The sequence below is a fragment of the Miscanthus floridulus genome, chromosome 19 (assembly GCF_019320115.1).
Source record: "Miscanthus floridulus cultivar M001 chromosome 19, ASM1932011v1, whole genome shotgun sequence".
NCBI classification, from domain to species: Eukaryota; Viridiplantae; Streptophyta; class Magnoliopsida; order Poales; family Poaceae; genus Miscanthus; species Miscanthus floridulus.
In genome coordinates, this window is record NC_089598.1 from 10,042,298 (window position 1) to 10,067,076 (window position 24,779).

Sequence of the window (24,779 nt, forward strand, 5' to 3'; positions counted from 1 at the left end):
AAATTTGACACGGGGAAATGACAGACGCCCCCCTAGGTGAAGGCTAATGAAATTAGCTTAGGTTGTTTAGGCAGCACAAGGCAACACCTGATACAGCCTGTTCGCTTGCTCGTATATGATCGTGGATTATAAGTTGGAACAATATTTTTCTCTCACACCAAACCAGCCAGCAGTAAATAATCCACGATCATTTACGGCCTGCCGAACATGCTGTATATCTTGCAGCGGGATTCTTTCATAGCATATAGAAGAACCAGGTGAGGGTTTTTGTTGTGGTGTCTTTCCCAGATTAGGAAGTTGAGGACTACAGTCACGCACTCATGCAGGTAACGATCATTTCATCGTTTCAGGGCATAGTAGCCGGAAACGTGGAACATGGTTACATTCCTCGTTCCAAGAATGTCATTCCGGGAACGTCAAAGTTTTCGATTTGGGAACATTTACGTTCACATGTTATAAAATAACACCCCAAGTTCCTATTCCTGTTCCACATGTGCCCGTTTCCTTGTGGGAACATTGCTGCTAAGTTCCATGGTCCTCTTCACTTGCTAATGTAAGTCTTGTTACTATGTCCTCTCTGGCCTTCTGCATGTGTCAAAGAGGAGATAACATTAGAGTTTAGAGGTTAAACTCAATGTTTATACCTTGCTAAAAGAAGTATCGCTAATTAATGGAAGTATGGAACGTCACTAAGACTACACCGCAGAAGTTCTTAAAAGCTTGAATTTGTAAGTCTTCAAAGAAAATCTCATCAACAACTAGTTTGCATTATTTTGTCAGCAAATCTCAAACAGCAATTCCAACCCAACATTAACATGACGATATGAGCAAGAATGAGGTCCTTAAAGACATACATGCCACTCCGGAGAGAGAATGTGGTACATATATTGCATGAAACTTCCTAGAATATACTACCTCAAGGCCTCAAGGTTAGCAGTTAGCTCGGAATGGCACATCCAACAGCTAACCATTTTCATTAGTTGTAGAGAACCAGGAAACACAGGCTCCAAAATGTGCCAAAATCGGTTACAATTTCATTCACTTCAAAGTCAGGTTTGGGCTAGCCAACTAGACTAAACTAGGCTGCATTCCAAATTTAAGGCGGGCCCAAATGCAAAGATTCTTAATAGCCAGTATTAAACAAACTATAATTTAACAACAACTAACTAATCCTAGTTAACATTCCACATAACCTAGATCAAACTCAACACCTATAATTGGAATAATCTATCAACCAAGATGGAATTCCACGGTTACATGCCACAAACTCTCAACTAATCTTGTTTAGTTGCATTCCAACCATACACATCGTGACACCGAAAAGAACCATGTAGGAAATAGGAACCCACTTACTCATGCAAGTGATGTGAATTAACCTCCGCATCCTTTGGGAGTTGCCAGATCCGATCCTCCTCATCGAGGTCCCAATTGTCATCATAATTGTTAGATATGTATATATCTAGGGGTCTAATTCTAATTGTACTAAAGTCTTTTGTGACTATATATATGTATGAAAGCCACCCAACCCAAGGGGTGTGAGGTGTTCTCCCAATTCTAGTTTACATGGTATCAATTGCCTCGATTTCCTTCCAGATCTTTCGTAATTGTAATTGCACTAAAGTCCTTTGTGACTATATATATAAAAAACCCTAGCTTGGATAAAATTTAGGCCATCCCCAGAGTCCAAAGTTACATCATCTTTAGTTATTTAACTCTCGATATCTCATAAATTCACACATGAGAAAAGAATTATTTTTGATCCGTGTTACATTTATCGTTTTCAATTTAGATGTTAAAAACAAGATATTTACCAAGGGTTGGCAGCTCAAGTGATTTTGCGTTTGAAAGCATTCATTCTCTTTAGAACAACTTATTGCTTTTTTAAGATAAGGTGCACACTTAGCATCAACAACAGTTATAAGATGTAGCAAATAACATTAACTAGCGATGAATACTAAAAGTAACACAGAGTTAATATTTAGAGAAACTAAAGGAGATAGAACTTCTAATTAAATGAAAAGATTTCCATACCAAGATGACTTTATGGTCCTTATGAGTCTGGGTGGCGACTACAAATTGGATCATACCAAACAATATATTCGGTGCCACTATTAATAGAGCCGGTATCAGTTGCCTTTGCTCTGGTGCTCTCCACTAAAATAAAAACTGAGTTAGTTCCTGATAGTAGAGACCAAATGATGACCACACGGTTCATAGATAGTGTAACCAACTTACCAAATCAATGACTTGAGCACAATGGCTCCAAACAAGGTACCTAGAGCTGCATTGCCAAAGGTGTACTCCAATGCCTTCCGCGCTTTCGGACGGGGTCGAGTTGAAGTATTACAAGAGCACCAGTGATGAATGAAAAAGTGCCCATAAAGACCACAACTTCTCTCCTCTTTAGTTTTAATTTTATGGGAATTAATCATAAACAACCTATCAAATTAGTTGTTGCACCCCAATTATTGTCGAGTAGTGTGTTAAATAACTTGTCCCTTTCAAGTACCACAACGACATACATGAGCCAAAGGAGATTGTTTTCCAAACCAATTTCAAGTCCTTCCGGATTCCAAAGTGTATTGTTCTTTCAATATTGTCTCCTCTGATCAGAAGGAGAGATCGTACTTATACATAGCTTCTAGGATTGCCTAGCATAATATATAGTAGAATAGAGTAGAAAACCTTATAGTAGAATAGAGTAGAAAACCTTATCAACACGATGTACTTAGTAACTAAGGCAAATGTTAATATGTTCATGGGCTGCACTCGATAGCATACCTACGGTTCAGGTGCTAGTGCTGAAGAGGGCACAAAAGCACATCGTCAGTTACAATTAGTTGGAGACGGGGCACCCTTCGGGACTACTGATGCTAGAGGATGTGTAGTAGAGTTGGTTGGAGATAGAGCCGGCATGGTGGGGAATGATGGTGCCTCAGCTTGGATAGGAGCTAAGATGATTCCTCCATGCCATCAGCGAACGAGCACGCCGACATGGCTTGGTGGGGTGGGGCACCGTGGTGCTAGGCCTCACAGAAGCTCCAGTTGGGGGAGGTTGTGGCTCTCCGACGCCAGCGAACGGCTTTATATAAGTTTTCTAATAGAGGGGGCAAATGAGAGCCGCTCTAGCCGGCCGTTCATCATGATTCGGCGTGGGGCTTTGGTGGTCGATTCATTGAACGGAGGCGGCAGAGCTTCGGCATGATGGGGCGGTGGCTGTGGCGACAATGCTCTGGTGTGATGGGGGTGGCGATACAAGTGCTGGAGGAAGCGGAGACAGAATAGGCACGCTAATGTTTAGATCTTCCAGCGGTAGGGAACGCCAGCGCCTCGACTTGACTCGGAGCAGAGTTGGTGGGGGCAGACCCATTATTGGATGGAGGCGGAGGTGCCCTGGCGGATGGACAAAGCGATCTAGCCATTTGATTCCTCCATGGTGTGAGCGGGTGAGCACGCGGATGCGCCTTGGTGGGATGGGGCATCGTGGTGCTTGGCATCGCAACGGCTCTAGTCGGTGGAGGCTTCGTCTCTCCAGTGCTAGCGAACGTCTTGGGCTCTGTTTTGTTTTGGAGGGAGCAACCAGAAGCTGCTCTAATCGGTGGAGGTGGAGATAGCGGTGGCGGCGAGATCGATGATGGCGTGGGCTTGGGATGGGGCGATGGTGGCTTGCCTGCCTCTCCTCCCTGCTCCCTCATCACTGTTGTCTACTAAGAGGGTTTTCGCGAGAGGGGGAGGCTGTTTGAAATTTTTTGAAATGCCCCGTGTGTGGGGCTGACACACACAAATTTTGTTGTGTGTAGCTACTACTCCACATGTTGTTGGCGGGGGAAGCCACATGCCAAGGGCACCTCCCGCAGCTGAGATAGCCGGTGGCGGGACACGATTGGCGAACTGGTGGAAGGTGGTGGAGCGCGATACACAGCAGCGACAGGCAACGCGAAAATCGAGTGGAAATTAAGAGAATGTGGTTACGTGGCACGACTGAGCAAGGGGTAATTTCATGGACACATGTTCATAAACTCACTAACATCGTGTCACCACGTTTGCTCCGTAGATGGTGCATGTTATATTGCAATAATTGATTACTCGTGGTTTCCTCATAGACGAGTTTTGGCTATACACATCACTGGTGACCCACATCAGAGAAGTGTTTTGGCTATACGTGCCATTGATGACTCACATGATCAAAGACGCGTTTTGGCTATACACGTCACTGCTGACCACCATTAGTGACACGCTTTTACGGCGTCACTGATCTTTTCATATTAGGGACGCAATATAAGTGATGTGTTTTTCCGTGTCACTAATGACTGTCTGACGCCTCACTAATAAGCTTTTCTGACATGGTGAGTTAATTTGTGAGTGTTTGAACCATGTCAGCCTGGGTCATGTTCCAAGACTAGCAGACTCGTGCCGCGTAGGGTGTCCACTGTTATAAGAAGGTTCCTACTCTTCAACCTATCTTAATTTGTTAGCTTTAGTTGTTATTTGTCTCCTAAGCATAAATATTTTTGCAGTTCAATTGGAAAGCCCCGTCGATTGTCGAAGCACTTTTTGCACGAGGGGAGAGAAGCTTGCACAATATTGTGATTCAGTCACCGTACAGTAGCCCGTGGATCCGGCATCTGACGCCGCGACATACGCGAGCTGAGCTCCTCTCGGCTGGCATCCAAAACGCATGGACACACGTGACAACAAGGTTTTTAAGGATCGTGGAACCATGTCACCCGTACACTGAATTTGGATATCCAGAGCCACACGCAAGCCCCATGCCCGTCTCGGATGACCTCGCTTTTCTTTGAAGCCCTTCTATTTAGGAGATAATGCAGAGACTTTTTGACACACGTCACCTACTCATCTATGTGTCATATACTTCAGAGATGGTTATTTTTGTGAGTGAACGGCATGTATCAATGACCCGTCTCTGGTGTACATCCTTATATCAAAGACGCGTTAAATCTTCTAGCCTTGCGGCGTGTCCTGCGACTTGCGCTAGAGCTAGCCTAGCCTGCTCACCGGCGCAACCGTCGTCCTGCCTTGGCCTCTCCCTTCCACTACTGTGCGCCAGCCCCGCCTGTCGTGCACGTGTGTCCAAGCTATAGGCGCTAGCTAGCTCAAGGAGCTACGAAAGAGCTACGTCCTGTTCGCTTATGCTGATGCTTATGCTGAAATATTGTGAGAGAAAAATACTGTTCTATGGCTGAAAAGTAGCTCAAGCGAACATGACCCTAATCTGTGTAAAATATTAATTATACGAGAACATATATAAATGTGTAACGTCTCTGATTAAAAACTCCAGAGACTATTTTCTTAGCATCCCTGTCTATGATATTTATATATTAGATTAGAGAAGGGTTTTTTTTTTCTTGGTAACCATCACTATATTATTATGTATATATCAGAGATAGGACATAACACGTCACTAACGTCATCAGGTAAGAGTAGTACTTGGCCACGCTTGTTGCTTTAATTATTCGAAAGTTACATAATAGCAAGTACTTACACGCTTGTTACTTTAATTATTCCTCATCGCCAGCCGTGCCGCCGCCCAACGACCCCGCCCACCCTAAATACTTGTCCTCGTCCCCGCCGCCTACCCCCCTCTCGCCCTCGCAACCACCACCGGTGGCCGGTGGTGAGCCGCCTCGCCGTGCCACCCACAACCTGCCCCCACCCTTGAAAACTCACCCATGCCAACGATAGCAGCTCGCCGACAAGCACCGCCGCGACTCCCTCCCGCCAATCTCACCCAACCGGTTGTCCCCCACTTCCTACTCGGTGGCGCCCCCGCCGCCCTTCAACCCGTCAGCACCGTCATGTCGCGTCTGCCTCCCCCAAACTCCCTTCTAGAGCCGCCGGTGATGCCAGAACCCTAGCTAGCTGCCGGCATCCTCATCTTCGTCTCCGGTTGGCCACCGGTGCGGGTGCGTGGGTAGTCGGGCGTGGGCGCGTGGGCCGTCCTGTGTCGCGCGGACCGGTCGTCTGTTTGACTTTGCGCTATGTATAGCAGAAAATGCACACGAACAGTATGGGCTTCTCAATACCAAGATGCAGCTGTCGTGGCCCATCTGGACTAACTACGGAAAAGCCCAATAGCAATCCAGTGTTGGCCCGCGAAACGTAATTACCTTCAGCCCAACGAACATCAAGGTTGGCCCATGCACACAGCCCAACGACAGAGGCAAAAAAAAAAAAAAAATGGCAAACCCGATCCGCCCACAAAACCCTCCCCGACTATCGCATTTATTTGCTTGGACTTATCTCACGTCAAATCAGCGAACGCTGCTTATCAGCCACCCAAAACAAACAGGGTGTATATCATACGGCGCACCAGAAAACCCACCAAAATTGCCGCAAAATAATTCCCCTCCTCGAATCCCAATCTGCAATACCTCTTCTCCGTCAGGCGTCAGCGTAGATTACTCCGCGCTCTCGCGGACACGTTCTCGTTCTCGTCCCTTCTGTTCTCGTTGGCCGGTGGCGGAGGCGGTGGGGGAGTGGCGCCGCTTAGCGTACTACGGAGTATCTTGCATTTTGCAGTTTCTTTCTATTACTGTAATGTTCATGTGCAGAGATTAATTGCTTGGATCCTCATAGTATTGTTAGCGATGGGTATCGTGCGATTAATTATAAGAAGAAATAAAGTATACTTCTCATTCGATGGGTAGTTTATAAATGTGTCGACATCTTTTTTTTTTGAAAGACTAATATGTGGACCATGTTTGGTCCCATGCTAATCCTATTGGGATAGTAATTAGTTAGAGTACGCCAATTCATTAACCCATGCTCATGCTGCTTCATTGCTCTTTTATGTACTCACACTGACTTGCCAAAAGGGGGAAACCACTATTATTTGTGGAATATGTACATCAGCAAAGAATATCTTGTTTGGGGTCTATGCTGAACGTGGGTATGCATACAAGTGAAGACCTTTGTCGATGTGGAGGGTAAACATGACTTTGTATGTCGGTTCCTTGGATTCATCTTCCAGTTTGAACCTGAAGAAATGTAACAGGGTAGCAGCCATGATCTTCATCTGCCTGTATGCAAATTCCTTCCCCAAGCAGATGCGGGGCCCCGCCTGATCATGGAAGGAAGAAGCTTTGTTAAATTCAACTAATGGTGGTCTAAAACACAATGAAATTGTCTTGGTGGTCTTAGTAACTTGATAACAAATTCCATGAATTTGTATTGTAGGTTGTCTTTGTTTCCCTACTCGTTCTGTAATTGAATCGATGATGTGTCATTTTTCACTACTGACAATGGGGTAGCATGTCATCTACTTCAGCAGTAATCCAATGTTGTGCACTTGTTATTTCTACTCAAGCAGCACAAGGCAACACCTGAATACCACTGGCTGTTGCTGTTTTTCACTGTTCTCTCTAATTCTCAGTGCTGAGTTGGTCTGTGCTTGACATTGACCTAACTAGAGCGGGGATATGTTTATATCGTAAAAGGGACCTTTAAACCTGTGGGGAGATACTTATGTTAAAAGCTGGAAACTTGTAAGGGCTCTCTTGCTGGAAAACTCCATTCACAAGCCACCTTTCAGGTTTGAATTCTTCAGCATCCTTACCCCAGAGGTATGTCATCCTTCCCATGGCATAAATCATGTAGTTCACTCCATCTCCTTTAACCACTCTATAGCCATTAGGCAGGGTATCATCTTCATCTGCCATCTTACCATCCTGAAAGGAAGCATGCCACAGACAAATATTACTATGTATGGCAATGCCATTCTCGTCATTGTATTATTAATTTGATTCAAGAATCTTGAAAATGTGACAGTGAATGCATATTCCCTCTTTCCATTAGGTTGAGTTCTGAATTTCTGATATTTCCTTATTCAAAACCTGTCAGCAATTTCTGCAATTCCTCCCTACAACCCTTACCATCCCCATCAATTTTTCAGAACCAAGCTTTTTATTGCTTAAGATCCACAGGTCTGATTATTAATTTATCATGTTACCATATATCGAGTATGCTAATCCAACAAATTAAGCTATCTCTTTGGCCCCATGATTATCTATATGCGATTATCTAACATGTTCATGATTAAGTAGATTCTCATTGCCAGGTCCAAAATTTAATTGGGTCTTTGATGCACAGGAATATCCTTTGAAGCTATTCATACCAGTGCAACAGCAGGATACAGACGTAGTGTCTCGGTGATCGCAGCGTGGAGATAATGCATGTTTTCAATAGCACTTTCATTCAATCTTTCAGTGAAGTTTTCGATGCTGTTATCTTCCTTGGCCCACTCAAGTGACTCATTAATTTCAAGGGCAACCTTATCCTGCACCACGGGATTCTTGCATAGCATGTAGAAGAACCAGGTGAGGGTATTTGCTGTGGTGTCTTTCCCAGCGATTAGGAAGTTGAGGACTATGTCACGCAGGTAACAGTCATTCATCGTTTCAGGGTCCTCTTCACTTGCTAATATAAATCTTGTTACTATGTCCTCTCTGGCCTTCTGCATGTGTCAAAGAGGAGATAACATTAGAACTTAGAGGTAAAACTCAATGTTTATACCTTGCTAAAAGAAGTATCACTAATTAAGCAAAAAAAAAAAAGTTATGGATTGAGCTTCTAAGCCCTTACGTGGTCACGTCCATTCTTCATTTGCTCTCTCTTTTGATGGATTAACTGAATTACAAAGTTTTCAATGATCTCAATGTCCCTCTTTAGTTTAGCTTCTGACCCAATACTAAGAAACCTTTTCAGTTTCCAGAATATATCAACATATCGGTGGAAAACAAGAAAGTTTGCATCATCGAAGGCCTTGCTGAATTGAATGCTAGGTTCATCTGAACCAGATAGTGTGTTCAGCTCAAAACCGAATCCCACTTTGAAGATTGAATCCATAGTTGTTTTCATCAAAAGATCCTGAGAAAAATTGCATTATGGTAACTTGACTTGCAATCAGAGGGGTAAAGATAAGGAGAACTTGCAATCAAATGGGTAGAAATAAGGATAACTAACAGTAAGTATCTGAGCTTTTTGTACTTGAGTTCTTTTTAGTAGCATGTAGTTGAGCTTGTTGAAGTTCAAGATACTCAGGAACAAGCTTACTTCCTCAAACAACGAGATCTGTTTAAAATTAATCGTTATGTTTGTTTACTGGTTCAGAGAACCCATCGATATCTCAGTCTTACATGCTTGCTCCATCTTTCTGCCACGAACAGCTAGGCTAAATTCAGATTAGATGTAGATTTGGCTCTGCTTTGCCTTCTAGGTAAATTAGCTAATTGGAAACATAGAATAGGCTACAGCTACAAGTAACTATTGTAATTTTACATTTTTATGAATTATGATCATACTTATAGAAGTACCTGCATGTCTATGGAAGTTCTATTGGCTGCTGCAGATGAGATCTTCTCTGTTAATTTTGCAGCATTTATTCTGAACACACCACTGCTGAAGTCGCGAAGCACTCTGGTTGAGAACTCATGGCTCGCTAACTTCCTCTGGTGCCGCCACTTCTCCCCATCGGTTGCAAAAATTCCATTTCCAAAGAGATCCTTCATGATTTGAGTGCTGAAGTCGCCCTGTGGATTTGTTTGAAAACTGTCAGTATCAGAAGTGTGCACAAGCTCAAGTTCTCCAGAGGTATTCAGTTTACCCCTTTGTTTTTTTTTTCATGGTTAACAAATAGAAGTGATCTGACTAACTTGAACGTGAAAACACAACACTAAAAATATCCAATTTGTGCTTTACTTACTAAAATTACTAATACTTTCATGAAAACTACCTTACTGTATATGGAATAGTAGCTGTGAGGGGAGAAGGAAGATGATCAGGCAAGGAAAACTACCTTGCTGTATTTACTGAAGCTGGTCTTGAGGATATGTTCAATGACTTCCGGATCAGAGGTCAAGAGCTCACTGTGCCCAGGAAAGAGCAGCCTGCTGGTCCGATGGGCAAGCGCGTACTCCACATGCTCATCGAAGAGCCTGTCGAAATTCTTGAGTATCCGGAACATAGTCCCGACGAGTGGTGGTCGATCATGAGCTCTCCGACTCCAAGCAAACTCTTTGATGCAGAAGACGGCGAAGGACACAAGAACACCCATGATGTAGAAGGTCATCGCCAGCAAGGCTACGGCGAGAGCTGAAAGCAAGCACAGGCCAGCGGTTGCGGCGATGGAGGAGAGCTGGGAATGAGAAGCCATTGGAGCTGCTGGCTGCTGCTCGGATCCCTCAGAGCAATATTATTACCATTTGTTCGGTTTGGCCATTGACCATGGGCATCAAGATTTATTTATTTATTCAACAGGCGAGTCGTATTCATGTATAATAAATAATACTGATGTGATGGCACGTCAAATCATTTGCGGATTTCTGAGTTCTGTAAGGCTCAGTGGGAGACTTTATTCTTTGTCTTGAGATTGTCAGTGTCAATAGCAACCTACGGAGTAGTTCTCAAATGCATGTGTCTGTAACTGCTTGGTCCTGAAGTACTGACATTGAGTGACAACAGGAAACGAACCTGTGCTAATCCTTTGAGAGGGCAGTTAATTAGTGTTTCGGTTGGGCAGCAATGGGTAGCAACAAATTAAACTTGATAGAACCATTGCCAACGACGTACAGTTATCTGATAGCCGTGATATCTTCGTCACGGGTGTTGCCTTCGTTTTCACCCACTTGCGTGTTTCCTCGGAGCACTGCACTCTGAACATCCTAGTTTTTTTTTAAAGAAAGTTATGAACTCTGCCGCTCAATTAAGAAGAAAAGAAGTTAAATACAACATGGAACACACCTGTAAAAACACTCCCCGACGACAGTAAGACACACACATACAACAGCAAACAACCCATGGCTAGGCGATCAACGGTTAGTGTCAAAGCAGCTCTAACCTACCCTTAGCCAAAGCCACCTGTTACCCCCTCTTGCACACAGATAGCACCCACACAAATGAACATCCAAGTCTGGGCCATGCAAATGCAATGCAATCCTTGGAGTCTTGGGGCCCTGGATTTCCTGTGAAGATCCTGCTGTCCAGGTGGACTTCTTTTGTCCATAAATAAAGACTAGACCTACGACCCACAAAAATAAAGATACATCGTGCCCGAGGTCTGTATATATAGAAAAAGAAACATTGTTTTCGACACGTAAATATATTTTTTTCTCGATAACACAAAAGGATTATGCGTATTTGTATTAAGATAGAGAAAAAGTTCGATACAACGCGTCTTTGGGCGCCCTAAGAGGGTCGATTTACATGAAAAATCAGACCCTCTCTAGTGTACTGTAAGCTAGGTTGTTACATTGGACAGAGATTGACCTAAATTTGTGACTCTAGCAAGGAGGCCTATGCCCTAGCTGCCTGGCGGCGGTGCCGCTTACGCGCACCTACGTCGTCAACCGCAGGGAACAACTCACACAACGTCTGCATAGGTCGCCATTGAATAGCGCGTACACGTAGCTGAGCTGTTGCTGCTGCCGGCGGCTAACTGAGCACGAGTTCAGTTGAAACCTGCTCTCTCTCTTGATTTTGGCATAAACAATTAGAGCGGTCTTAACAACTTTTCTTCATGGGTCAGTGCTCAATTCAGAGTTCAATGTTGAGTTAGGTTCACAGTTCGTATTCAGAGTTAAGAAAACAGTTTCAGTTAAGTATCTTGGGCTAAGCAGTTAATCCATTGCATGTCTGTATATCGTGGAAAAAAGATTTCAGGCCCTTTCATGTGATGGTTCAGTATATGCAGAGTTAAGAAAAAGATTTGTAGGGTCTAATGATTGCTCGCCCTTATTGTGTAATAATGCCTGGGAGTATCCTCTCTAGATGCTCTACTAGAAATCCTCTGATAGTGTAGAACGATAATTAGGAAAGGCATCATATCTGTTCTTCAGACTTGCTATTGATGTTAACAGATTCATAAAATCCCGATGAAATTAGCAGTAATGGTAAGCCATGAAAAAAAAAAACAGGTACAAAAAATAAAGGCAAGTCAAAGAAGGTGTAGATGGCTCCAAACGATGGATTATTGGGTTCTAATCCTAATTTCCTGATCCTTAACCCAACTCTGTATAACCCAGCACATATCTATTTCCCAATCCTACTCACTACAAACGCCACCCAAAGGGGTAACCTTACCAATTCAGAGAAGATGTGACTGTATCATAACAAACCACGCAACCAAACACACCCTGGGGCTAGTCAGGCTAACACAGTACAAACAACCAAACAACCAAAGGTTGGCTTGGTGGGAGCAGTCTAAGTCTGTCCAGGCTAAAGTTGGCCAGTAAACCAAACACACCCATAATGGCATGTTTGTTGTTTAAACTGCTACCCTTCGGACCCACCGGTTCACCCTTTTAGCACATATTCATTCATTCTTATCCATCGTTCTAGCTTAGCTTGTACTCTCTCCGTTCAAAAATAAATGCACATCTTGCTTCTTGAGGAGTCAAATTTTTTAAAGTTTGCTAAATATATACAATATAATAGTTATCATTAGATTGAGCATGGAATGTACTTTTATAATAAACTTATTTTGAGATATAAATAATGTTGATATTATTTTTTATATTTTTAGTCAAATTTAATAAAAGATGATTTCTCGAGAAGCCAGATGTGCATTTATTTTAGGGCGGGAGGAGTATTTTCCTCCACTTTGGCCTTCACCGTCTCCATGGAGAAAACGCTCCCGCTCCACATAGTCCTCATGTTTCTCTCATACCATATCATCCTCTTGCGGACTTGTGCCGCTCGCAGTTCGAACGCCTTACTGTGGAAGTAGTGCGCCGTGTCATCGGTGCTAATGGGGGGTGGCGGTTCCTACGCCTAGGCCGGCTAGACGACAGTAGGAGACCACTGGCCGCCATGACAGCTCGGGAAGGAGCATTGCACTGTGGAAAGAAGGCCCCTCGCCCCTTGGTAAGGTCCTTGGCGTTGCCAATGCCAGCGAGAGGCGATGGGAAGCTCATGGTCCTAGGAGGATGGAAAGGAGCAGCATGTGAGGAGGTGAGCGCTACGCCTAGGGCTGGAGTGGTGCTCCTCTCACCGAAATATGTTGGAGGGGTATTTTGTGATGCCGTAGTAAATGATGATTTCTAATATTTCGACATTTGATTTCCGGAGATTCATTTATTTAATCATGTTATAGTAGCTCTAGCTAGATATTCCAACATCAATTTGATTTTTTTTTGAGGAACAGGAGAGGCCCAGGGGCCTCTACTGAAATTTTATTAAGGTGTAACCAAGATGATTACAGAGCAAAATAGGTTTACAAAACAAATGTTGGAATTTCTTAACGACATTACTAGAATTAGTAATGCCGACAGGAAAAGTCTTGATGATAGATCTTAACAATTTTAGATATTTATCCGCAAACGTAAGAATCTATCGTTGTAGCATTTCACCCGGAAGTATTCATGGTATCGCTATTTATATTTTCCCAAAGAAAGACACATTGATCAAGACTAGTATAGATATGAACAAGTTAACATGCTCTGTAAAGTGAACCAATGTTTATAACAGGGGTAAACATGATAGTTTTAAGATAGTGGACACACAATTGGATTAACCTCAAGGATAAAAGTAGAAATAAAGAATAAAAGAATGTTCCTATATAGAGTAGGCTTGTTCTAATATAATCATACAAAGAATAGTTGATAATCATACAAGTTACATAATCAGAGTTAGACTTAATTGCAAGACAGGTTGGGAGGCCACTGAGTACTGGTCTGCCAGCAACCTCATGTGACAATTTAGACGCCTACACCCTACACGAATGTGAGAAATTACAGGGGGCGGATAGGGTTGTCACCACCTGCTGTCTACCCTTTAGTTGTGGAGTAGGAAATGTATTCACCTGTTCCTACATACTCGAGCACTACGCTCGTGTACAAAGAAACTACCCACATCCCTCCAGGACCCCGACCCTACGGATCGACAAGCATAGGACATGGACACACCCGAAGGCACGATGAACCGCCACCTCAACTTAGCTCTATTTCTAATCATATAAGTTATATAGATAATTAAGCATAAAGTCATATATGTCAAGATCATAACATAGAAACTATATGCTAGTTCATATGCTAAGATCTTAACATAAAGACTATACTCTAGTTCATAAGTATGACTATAATGATAAGTAGGGAACAAGACTTTGAAGGAATGATTCATCTTATTCATACCAAAATCTCTCTCCAAGGAGTCAAGCCCTCCAAGGTAGCTTTGCCTTGCTCTAAACAACTACTAAAAGTAAAGTACAAGAGAGGAATTGAGGTGTTGCTCCAAATGGTGCGTGTTGAGAGAGTCCCCTCTCCCTATCTATTTATACTAATGTGAAGGGTGGTTGCAGAGCATATTCTTCAGAGATCCCACATGCAACCGTCCTAGGAGCATTGAATGAACTGCCACAACGAAGGTTCGTCCGAGAGGCGGTGGTGGGGATGCGGGCGCACCCAGGGTGCGACTGCACCCTAGCTGGCCCAGCGGGCCACTGCCTTCATGTGGCAGGCCTCTGGCTTGGCTTGGGCCACTCCTTGGGTGGTTTCGTGCCCAAATTATCTAGGTAGATGGGCCTTTTTATTATTCCTTTGCGCATATCTACATTACGCATTTCCGGAATGTGCCTTCTTGTTTATTTTCCACTGTATTCGTGTTTAAGTCCTACAAAATAGTAATCTCCAAATACATGTGGAACTTGATTAATAGTAAAGGCATATATATGTGCATAAGTTCGCTAATTTCTCCTCTTTTGTGTCTTAATTGATGGTCAGATTTGGTCGTTAAGGACCGCCAACAACAAACAACGGTAAAAAAGGAAGAGAAGAAAAAGAGCCAGAGAAGGGGCTCAAGAAACAAAAAACTAACAAAGAAGATCATGGCAATTACACTACTTGCTCTAGCCATGATTCAATAGCAGGAAAGTATTTTTTTCTTAGCTCTCCACAATAGTTGCTCAAAATGCTTTTGAAGATCTCTAAGCAGTGTAGACTGCTAGCAGGGATTCCTTTGAAGATGACATCATTTCTGACTGTCCAAAGGCTCCAACACATGATGATAATTACCTCCATGAAAAAACTAACATTAAGCTGCATTCTGAAACTCTCAAGTCTTTGAAAAGGGTCAGGAGCACTATTGACAGTCAGTCCAATAAGACCCCAGCAAGCTCTAGCCAAGTCACATTCTAGGAATAGATGCTCAATTGTCTCTTCAGTATTCAAGGAACATAACACACAGTTGAAAGAGGCAAGATGCATATTTTTCTTCTCAGAATATTGCGAGTACTAAGCTTGTCTTGAATCAGTAGCCAAAAGAATACCTTATGTTTATGCTGCCAAGATGATTTCCAAATCCATTTGAAGATTTGATGAGTCCAACTATTTCCCAAGAGCTAACGATAAGCCTTCTTAGAGGTGAAAGTGGAACTACCCCAAATATAGAACCATGTGTCAAAACCATCAGAAGGTCAAAAATTCTGGAGAGTGCTTTCAATCTGTTGGAATTGATCAAAGGCTTCAACAGATAAAGGAAGGTTAAAGAGGCTGGAGACTAGATTGACAGTTATAGCACTTTTGAGGGAAATGTTGGGTTTCTTGACAAAAGAGTATAACTCAGGAAAAGTTAGCTTCAATGGTGGGCCTTGCCAACAATCATCCCAGAGAAAGCATGAGGCACCATCTACCACTAGGACTGAAGCCATACCTTTCACTACAAGAATTAAGGCTTTACATGACGGTTTACTTTGGTCACAGATAGTCAAAAATGCATCATGGTTAACTTGCCATGATGATCAAGAAAACCATCATGTATCTCGCGTCATACATTTGCTGGACCGAATTGAGCCATAACAGATTGGCATTTGTGTTCGTCATGAATTAGTTGTCTATATCCTATAACCAGCCCATATCCAAGCCCAGATCCAAACCATAGTGACGAAAAAGAACATCACAAAGTAGTGCCAAATCATCACGGCATTAACAATACAATCAACATTAACCTTGTCACACATTAAGACACTCATGAAACACATAAACTGGAACAAAGCTCACAATTTAAATTTGTCCAAAAGTTTCAGAATATCTCTCCACCAAAAGGAGCCCTTTTTAACATGACTTGGAAGCTTACCATTAGTATAGTGTTTCTCCCAAACTAGATGCACCCAGGGGACATCAGCTTTGTTGAAAAATTTATACATATGTTTCAACAGGAGGGCTTCACTTTGGGATTTAAGGTCTAGAACCCCTAGACCACCATCTTCTTTTGGCCTAGTAACCATTGGCAATGCTGCTTTTACATTGATCCTATTATTATCATCAGAGTCTCTCCACAAGTAGTGCTTCCTGTACTTATCCACTTACTATCTCATAGTGGTATGCAGCTGAAAGGTACTCATGAAAAAAGTAGGAAGAGAGGTGAAAACTGAATTAGTTATTTGGAGTTTACTAGCCTAAGAAAGAAACAGGGGAGGTACTGACTAGCCTTCTCTCACATCTAGAGATTAAGGGCAAAAAATCCTCCACTTTTGGTTTGGTATGGCCTAGGGGCAGACCTAAATAAGTGAAAGGAAGGTGACCAATTAAGCATCCAAAGGTGGCAGAGAGATGTTGTAGTCTTTCTTCTAACAGATTAATAGGATCCATCATTGATTTGCTGAAACTGATTTTAAGCCCTATGGAGGAAGCAAAAGTATTCAGTAGAGCCTTCAAAATGAAAAGCTGCCTTGCACATCCCTCCATGATTATTAATGTATCATCTGCATATTGAAGAATTGGAAAATCACTGGTGTATTGGAGAGGGATTGGGAGGTTGATGAGCACTGGATCTTTTGCCTTGTTAATAATAGACTGAAGCAAGTCTGCAGCTAAAACAAAAAGGAGAGGGGAAAGAGGATCACCCTGCCTTACTCCCCTTTTGCAGTGAAACACCTTCCCTGGAGTGCCATTTAAAAGAATTGATGAAGTGCCAGAGTTAAAGATCATTTCCATCCATGTAATCCACTTATCACCAATCCCTTTTTCCTCACTATTTCCAACATTATTCCATGCTCTATACTGTCAAAATCCTTTTCAAAGTCTAGTTTTAGGATTACTATCTCTTTTCTGGAAGTGTGGCACAAATGCAGATATTTAAAGGACCAGGCAAGGCAGTCCTAAATAGATCTAGACTTAATAAAGCCATACTGATTGGCATGAACCAGTTTTGTAATCAGAGGCTGGAGCCTATTGGCAAGGAGCTTTGTGATGATTTTCATAGAAAAATTAAGCAAAGATATAGGTCTATACTCATTTATTCTGACTGACCCATCAACTTTAGGGATGAGGGTTATGAAGGAGCCATTGATGCTCCTAAGACAAACATCTCTAAAGAAAAAAAGCATTACAAAGATTATAGAAATCCTGCTTGATCAAAGGCCAACATTTTTTCAAGAACTCATTGTTGAAACCATCAGGGCTAGGAGATTTGTCCACAGGGAGTTGCTTGATTACATTGTCAATTTCTTGGGAGCTGAAAGGTACTTCAAGAGAGTTCAGATCAATGGTGTCGGCAAGGAGAGAGTCCAAATCAAACTGCATACCCTCAAAGTTGGAGGAGCCTAATCTCTCTTTGAAATCATTCTAGATTAACTCGGCTTTAGAATTATGATCATAGATAGGCACCCTAGAGGGGCCTATAAGAGAGGTAATCAGGTTCCTTCTATGTTTGATTGTTGCAATGGAATGAAAGAATTTGGAATTTTCATCACCTAGCTTTACCCATTTGATTGCACCCCTTTGTCTCTAGTAAACTTGTTGTTAATGAAGGAGACCAGAGAGCTTGACATTGAGGATATCTCTAAAATTCCACTCTTGCAGAGATAGGTCTCTCCACTTCTCAATGGAATCCAAAAAGGAGATAACTAGCTTGACATTTGCAATAGTGGACTTAAGATTGAAGAGCTGAGCCTGCCGATTTCTGAGAGCACCTTTGAGGGATTTGAACTTGTGTTGATGGTAGTTAACAACCATTATAAACCGTCAATATAACATGCATAAGGGCATAAATATAATCACCAATGAAGGTCTAGGGGTTTAAACTAACAAATTTCACGAGTTTTGGTGAATGTGTATTTTCTGCAGGGTTTATCCAGAAAACCATCAAGCTGGACCTACATGTCAGATTTAATCGCGCTTATCCACAGCGAAACAGACACTAGAAGACTCTAGAAGACTCGAGAGGACTCCACACCAAGGTGGAGCCCGAGTGGCTACCCGGCCCCACCTGCAGGCCGCCTGGCCCCTAGGCCCACTTGTTAGCCTCCGCGTCGCAATGTTGGTTCTCCACCGCCTCCTAGGTTACATCTACGCTGTCCTTTAAGTCGGTTTGATCCAAGGGCTCATGTTGGATGCTCCGGTCTATATATACCATCCCTTGGCATCCCCTGAGGCATATATAAATAAGTCATATGAGAAGACAGAAGCCCTAATCATTCTCAGAGCTCCATCAATTCTAGGGCATAGCTAGTTAGGCTAGGTCTAGAGGGAGGCAAGCAGGCTTTGCTTGGATTCCTGATCATGTCAAGAGCGTGGTTTGGTATAATCTTTGTACCCCACTCTTTTGTATCTCTATTACTTTTATATGCTTGCTACAATTGTTATGACAATATTAATATTCATCTCATTTATGTTCTTCATTATAATGTTCATCGTCTACTTTGATTATATGCTTAGTATAGTTGGATTATCATTAGGTTCATGCATAAGTTCGTATAGCGCTCACTCTAAGGATCTATGGGTGGGTGGTCGACATTGTGTAAGCATGGTGCTTATATGTTGTTTACTTGCGGATACACCCTATATTCTGGGTCATGTGGTAGATCATGGACGTGACACTCCCGTTGAGTCCTTTGTAGTCCACTCCCCGAATGCAGGTGCACGTAGGATGCGGTTATGAAGGAAGACAAGCTCTGTTCTTAATCTTCCTTGGTAATATCCCTTATGTATAGATATGACGATGATCTTAGCAATGATTACTAGGTATAATTGCACTAATCAATGTATGCTTTGACTTGTAATTAAGAATGACTTAGGAATTATTCCTCTAATATTCTACCTAACCATGCTAATACCATAGAAAAAAGTACTCTGAGTGATTTATCATTATCATTGATCAATACTTATCATATATATATATATCTTATCCTATGACTTACCCCTGTTATGAGTAGAATATTGGTTATGGTTTACTTCTCCATCAATAGTATAAGTTATTAATACATGTCCATGCTAGACCTTCCCTCTGGTAAAAATATAAATAACGATACCTAGAATACTCTCGAGTGAAGTGCTACAATGATATATTATCTGTGCGCTTGTAGATCCTTTTTATTTATATATTTATATATTCTTTCTAGTCACATAAAATGATAAAGAACTGCTTAGTATTATTCTAGTAGTAATGCTATGTAGTACCAATAAGCATCTCTAGCATCATCACTAGGGATGACAACCTAGTAAAGTAATGTTAGGAGATATAGGTTTATAATAGGTGGCTACTAAAATGTAATACCCTAAAATTAGCTACTTTCTAAAAAGAGTAAAATGATTTCTATTAATTGTTTTGTGCTCATAAAAACATAGGTAAAATATAATTTTCTTTAAATTAAAATCCAACATAAGGGTAGCAACATGTTTGCGCATACATGCCGTTGCATTGGTACTTTTGTGATGAGTGGTTTGGAAAATAAATTCAAATCCCAATCTTCAAAATATTATTTTCATGCAGTGGTTTAAAAAAAATTTGAAAACTTGCAAAAACAAAAGTTAGTTAAGATGCTTTGTTTTCAAAATCCAAAGGCTTGGAAAAGGTTTTAAGACGCGTTAGAATGATGCCTCTCTTTCCAGGAATCTTTCTGACCTTTTTCGGGATTAAATTCCTATTTCTTGGAGCCTTGTCTTTTTTCTCGATTAATCCAAAAGTCTTTTCTGAGAGCTAAAACCACTTTGGTTGTGTTCCTTATCCTTTCATCTATCCCTAGGAATTTTTATAGTATTTTTCGGAGCTCAGAGATATTTTTCAGAGCCTAAATAGTAATTCCTGATTTCTATAATTATTTAATTCTGAAAATCAATAATTCCTAAAATATATCGAATTTCTAAAATCTCTCAACCCTAGACCTATATATATGATGATGTTGGTCTCAACGCGCTAATTCCAGAAGTACACCTCGTTTTTCAAGCCGCCACTCGTAGCCCCGCAGATCGAACGCCGAAGTCTGGAAAAATTAGGTTTCCGATGAACTTCCGACGAGCTTTTCTGGCAAAACCGTCGTGTTCTGGCGTCAACCACCACCACCACAAGGTAGATCTCTTCGTTATCTATGTCGTGGTATACTCGTTTTGTCAAATTCGCCACTGTTTGACCCGTTTACCATCCCATCTTCCTTTTCTCCGACGAGGAACTCCATGGCCGACCCTCTTCTTCGAGTTCTCCGGCCATCCCGCGCCTGCAGCCGGCCCCGTTCGCCGCCACCCGACAGGCCCCACGCCGCAGCCCTACGACACTCGTCCCGCGCCCCCAGCACGTAGCCCCTTCCACTCGCGCGTGCAGCAGCCGTGCTGCCGCCGGCGCCTCGTGGGGCCGTGTGTCCCGCGCACCCAGGCGGGTCCAGCGCGCCACTGGCCAGCCAGGCCGGCCGTCACCGATCCCCTTCCGCGCGGGCAGCGGCAGCCCCCAACCATGGCCATGTACGGATGGAGAAGAAGACCAAGGTAGAAGATGCAGTTAATTACATTTTTGCCACTAGTTTGTAAACTCCGTAGTTTATCCGTTTTAATTCCGTTTTAAGTGGTTCAAGTTGTGTTAGATTCATGTCGCTGAGATCTATGTAGTAGAGTTATTAATTTATATGTCACATGTTTATGAATTTATTTTATTAAAATATTAATTGCATTTATAATTAATTAATCGCTGTTTAATTAAAGTCGATTTAAGTTTTTGATTTCGATTCGATTGCGCAAGTTTCATCGCAATGTGTGATACTTGTTAGCAGCTATGTTTAACATGTCTCACATCTTGGAAATTTATAAGTTCAATATTAATTTGATTAATGATTATTCAATAACTTTTTAATTAAAAGCAATTTAAGTTCTAATTCTGTTTTGCACCGTTTAAGTTGCGTTTGGTTCGTGCTGACGTGAACTATATGGCCGGCCCTCTTCTTCGAGTTCTTCGGCCATCCCGCGCCTGTAGCCGGCCCCGTTCACCGCCACCTGGCAGGCCCCATGCCGTGGCCCTACGACGCCCGTCCCGTGCCCCCAGCGCGCAACCCCTTCCACTCGCGCGTGCAACAGCCATGCTGCCGCCGTTGCCTCGTGCTGCCGCGGCCGCCCTAGGGGCCGTGTGTCCCGCGCACCCAGGCGGGTCCAGCGCGCCGCTGGCTAGCCAGGCCGGCCGTCACCGGTCCCCTTCTGCGCGGGCAGCGGCAGCCCCCAACCATGGCCACGTACGGATGGAGAAGAAGACCAAGGTAGAAGATGCAGTTAATAACGTTTTTGCCACTAGTTTGTAAACTCCGTAGTTTATCCGTTTTAATTCCGTTTTAAGTGGTTCAAGTTGCGTTAGATTCATGTCACCGAGATCTACGCAGTAGAGTTATTAGTTTATATGTCACATGTTTATGAATTTATTTTATTAAAATATTAATTGCATTTATAATTAATTAATCATTGTTTAATTAAAGTCGATTTAAGTTTTTGATTTCGATTCGATTGCACGAGTTTCATCGCAATGTGTGATACGTGTTAGCAGCGATGTTTAACATGTCTCACATCTTGGAAATTTATAAGTTAAATATTAATTTGATTAATGATTATTCAATAACTTTTTAATTTAAAGCAATTTAAGTTCTAATTCCGTTTTGTACCGTTTAAGTTGCGTTTGGTTCGTGCTGACGTGAACTATATGGCAGGCCCTCTTCTTCGAGTTCTCCGGCCATCCTGTGCCTACAGCCGGCCCTGTTCGCTGCCACCCGGTAGGCCCCACGTCGTGGCCCTGCGACGCCCGTCCCGTGCCCCCAGCGCGCAGCCCCTTCCACTCGCGCGTGCAACAGCTGTGCTGCCGCCGGCGCCTCGTGCTGCCATGGCCGCCCGTGGGGGCCGTGTGTCCCACGCACCCAGGCGGGTCCAGCGCGCCGCTGCGCAGCCATGTGCCGCCATTGGCTAGCCAGGCCAGCCGTCACCGGTCCCCTTGCACGCGGGCAGCGGCAGCCCCCAACCATGGCCACGTATGGATGGAGAAGAAGACCAAGGTAGAAGATGTAGTTAATTACGTTTTTGCCACTAGTTTGTAAACTCCTAAGTTTATCCGTTTTAAGTGGTTCAAGTTGCGTTAGATTCATGTCGCCAAGATCTACGCAGTAGAGTTATTAGTTTATATATCACATGTTTATGAATTTATTTTATTAAAATATTAATTGTGTTTATATTTAATTAATCGCTGTTTAATTAAAGTCGATTTAAGTTTTTGATTTCGATTCAATTGCGCGAGTTTCATTGCAATGTGTGATACGTGTTAGCAGCGATGTTTAACATGTCTCACATCTTGGAAATTTATAAGTTAAATATTAATTTGATTAATGATTATTCAATAACTTTTTAATTAAAAGCAATTTAAGTTCTAATTCTGTTTTGCACCGTTTAAGTTGCGTTTGGTTCGTGCTGACGTGAACTATATGTTAGTGGCCATGTTTTACATGTCACATGTTTCTCCATTTGTAGCTAAATATTGAAATGATTAGATATGCATGCAAATAGTTTTATAATTAAGTAATATATGTTTTATATCTCGGTAATTTATGTATAATATCAATATGATTAATTGATGATATTAATATGTTTCTAAAATATAATTTGCTTAGTTTAACAATATGTCATATACAATTCGATTAGGTGCTCTCACATGTCAACTTGTATTTGCAAGTTAAAATTGAATTAGCTTAAATGGTATCGAGATATTTATAAATAAAATTTGATTGGTTAAACATGTTGCATATGTGATAAACTCATTTAGTTGCTTTCACATATACTTTATTTTGCAAAGATGTAGCTTAACTTGATTAAATTATATGACATTGTTTAGGAATAAAACATGGGTAGTTTCAACTCGGGCTTCGGATTAAATTATGTTTTAACTAATCCAAATTAATAACACCTTCACATGGTTTTTCTTTATTAAAATAAATCAAGCATTTAGGCTTTTCTTTTATAATATAGAACTCCGGTAGTTGTTTCTTTTGTACCATAGTTTTGTTATCGGCGTGTTCTACGCAGTGGCGTTAGTGGTTCTTATGTTACTCAAATGTGTTTTGGCAGTTAAAAAGTTAATTGTATTAATACTATCATTGCATCATTTTTGGAATATAAAGTCAATATAGGTTTTATACTATGCTCTTTCTTAAGCAAAGAATCAAGTTGATTAATGAAAATATTTACATGTGTTTCTAGAGTTAAAATAAGTTAAATGGATAGGTTTTATTTTCCGTTGCACTAAAAATCCTTCGATAGTCGCTTTTTCGTTGAATCGCATATAGCGTGTCTTTTGCGTTTGTGTGTTTGTAGCGATACGCCGTTTTGGTTAGTTTATTGGTTGGTGTACTGTTCTCATATATTCTTGTTTGTATGCTATGTATGGATGTTTGTGTGGTGATATATGGTTCAGTCAATCAGTGAGGTTTATGTGGTGATTAAGAAGCTGTTCTCTGAAGACTAGAAGCTGAGAATTAGAAGCAGAAGATTGAAAGTTGAATACTAAAGGCTTTTGAGCATATTGCTTTGGGGGAAAAGCAAGTTAAGGCAAGTATAATATGAGGCTCCTTGTTACCTATTCACTTTAATGCAATCTCAATTCATATGCATATGTTAATGAACCGCCCGAAGTCTATTTACCTTGATATTGATTATCATGTCCTTAATTTACCTATGGGTTTTGCATGTGGGTAGTATGCTCAGTTTGCTCCAACTAATATTGACTAAAGAATACAACTAAAGATATATGCAAGATGGTATTAAAAGATGTTTTTTAGCAATATGGACAGAAGGGGCTAGAGCATTGGGCCTTTTTGGGTGCTCTAGTCTGCCCTCCGTAAGGACTAAATCTTAAAGTGGCAAACCAGGACTTTCCGTATAGCCACGAGAACTACATGGCTCTGGTCGTAGCCTAGTATCTTGATCTATTCTAGTTCATCAATAGCTTATCGAAAGGGCAAGAGGGAGGGTCTAGTTGGTATGTTTCTTTTCCTACCAGGGTGTGTACTATGCCGTGACCATAAGTGCCACTCCTAGAGGAGGGCTGCATACGTCTGAAACCTTAGCGACTGCTACTTATTAGAACGACTGGTGAAAAGCTTTGTAGTGATCTCTGCCGACTTATCTTGGAAGTGAGTCAAGAGGCTGATCACCTCGGGCAAAGGCCAATCACGACTCGTGGTGAAAGTGTACAAACTCTGTATAAAACTAATATATCAGCCGTGCTCACAGACACGAGCGGTCTGGATCCTTTTCAAGATAGATGGTTCTATGGATGGTTTGGGATATGATCAACCTTGATGTTAAATATACTTTCACCTTGGGAGCTTAAGCATAACCTAGCGACACAGGTTTAACAAATAAAATATGACCAACTAAAAGTGCTTACCGCAGTTCAACCGTGTCTAGCCTTTTGAGCCTTGCATCCCCTCATGTTATACTTGTTGAGTATGGTGCGCTCACACTTGCTTTACAATCAACAAAAATCCCGGATGGGTACCAGATGGTGGATCAAGTAAAGAGTTTCTTGTGGAGTCCATG

At 42.0% G+C, this 24,779-nt stretch overlaps 1 protein-coding gene and 1 long non-coding RNA gene across 4 annotated transcripts; one reads left to right on the top strand and one right to left on the bottom strand.

Moving 5' to 3' along the window:
- Nucleotides 1-6,826: 6,826 nt before the first annotated feature.
- LOC136526808 (cytochrome P450 704C1-like) lies at nucleotides 6,827-10,427 on the bottom strand. Of its 2 annotated transcripts, none has more exons than XM_066519397.1 (6): nucleotides 9,815-10,427; nucleotides 9,333-9,548; nucleotides 8,602-8,886; nucleotides 8,135-8,473; nucleotides 7,577-7,688; nucleotides 6,827-7,081 (listed from the first exon to the last, which is right to left on the bottom strand). In XM_066519397.1, exons 1-6 carry the CDS (start codon nucleotides 10,169-10,171, stop codon nucleotides 6,981-6,983), a joined length of 1,410 nt encoding a protein of 469 aa, XP_066375494.1. In that variant the 5' UTR covers nucleotides 10,172-10,427; the 3' UTR covers nucleotides 6,827-6,980. The 2 variants fall into 2 exon arrangements, with proteins under 2 accessions (XP_066375494.1, XP_066375493.1); XM_066519396.1 differs by having other exon boundaries at nucleotides 7,488-7,688.
- Nucleotides 8,260-9,907, top strand: LOC136526810 (uncharacterized). Of its 2 annotated transcripts, XR_010776590.1 has the most exons (4): nucleotides 8,260-8,398; nucleotides 8,732-8,983; nucleotides 9,395-9,609; nucleotides 9,771-9,907. It is a non-coding gene; the product is annotated as an uncharacterized lncRNA (long non-coding RNA). The 2 variants fall into 2 exon arrangements; XR_010776591.1 differs by lacking the exon at nucleotides 8,732-8,983 and having other exon boundaries at nucleotides 8,261-8,398.
- Nucleotides 10,428-24,779: the final 14,352 nt, after the last annotated feature.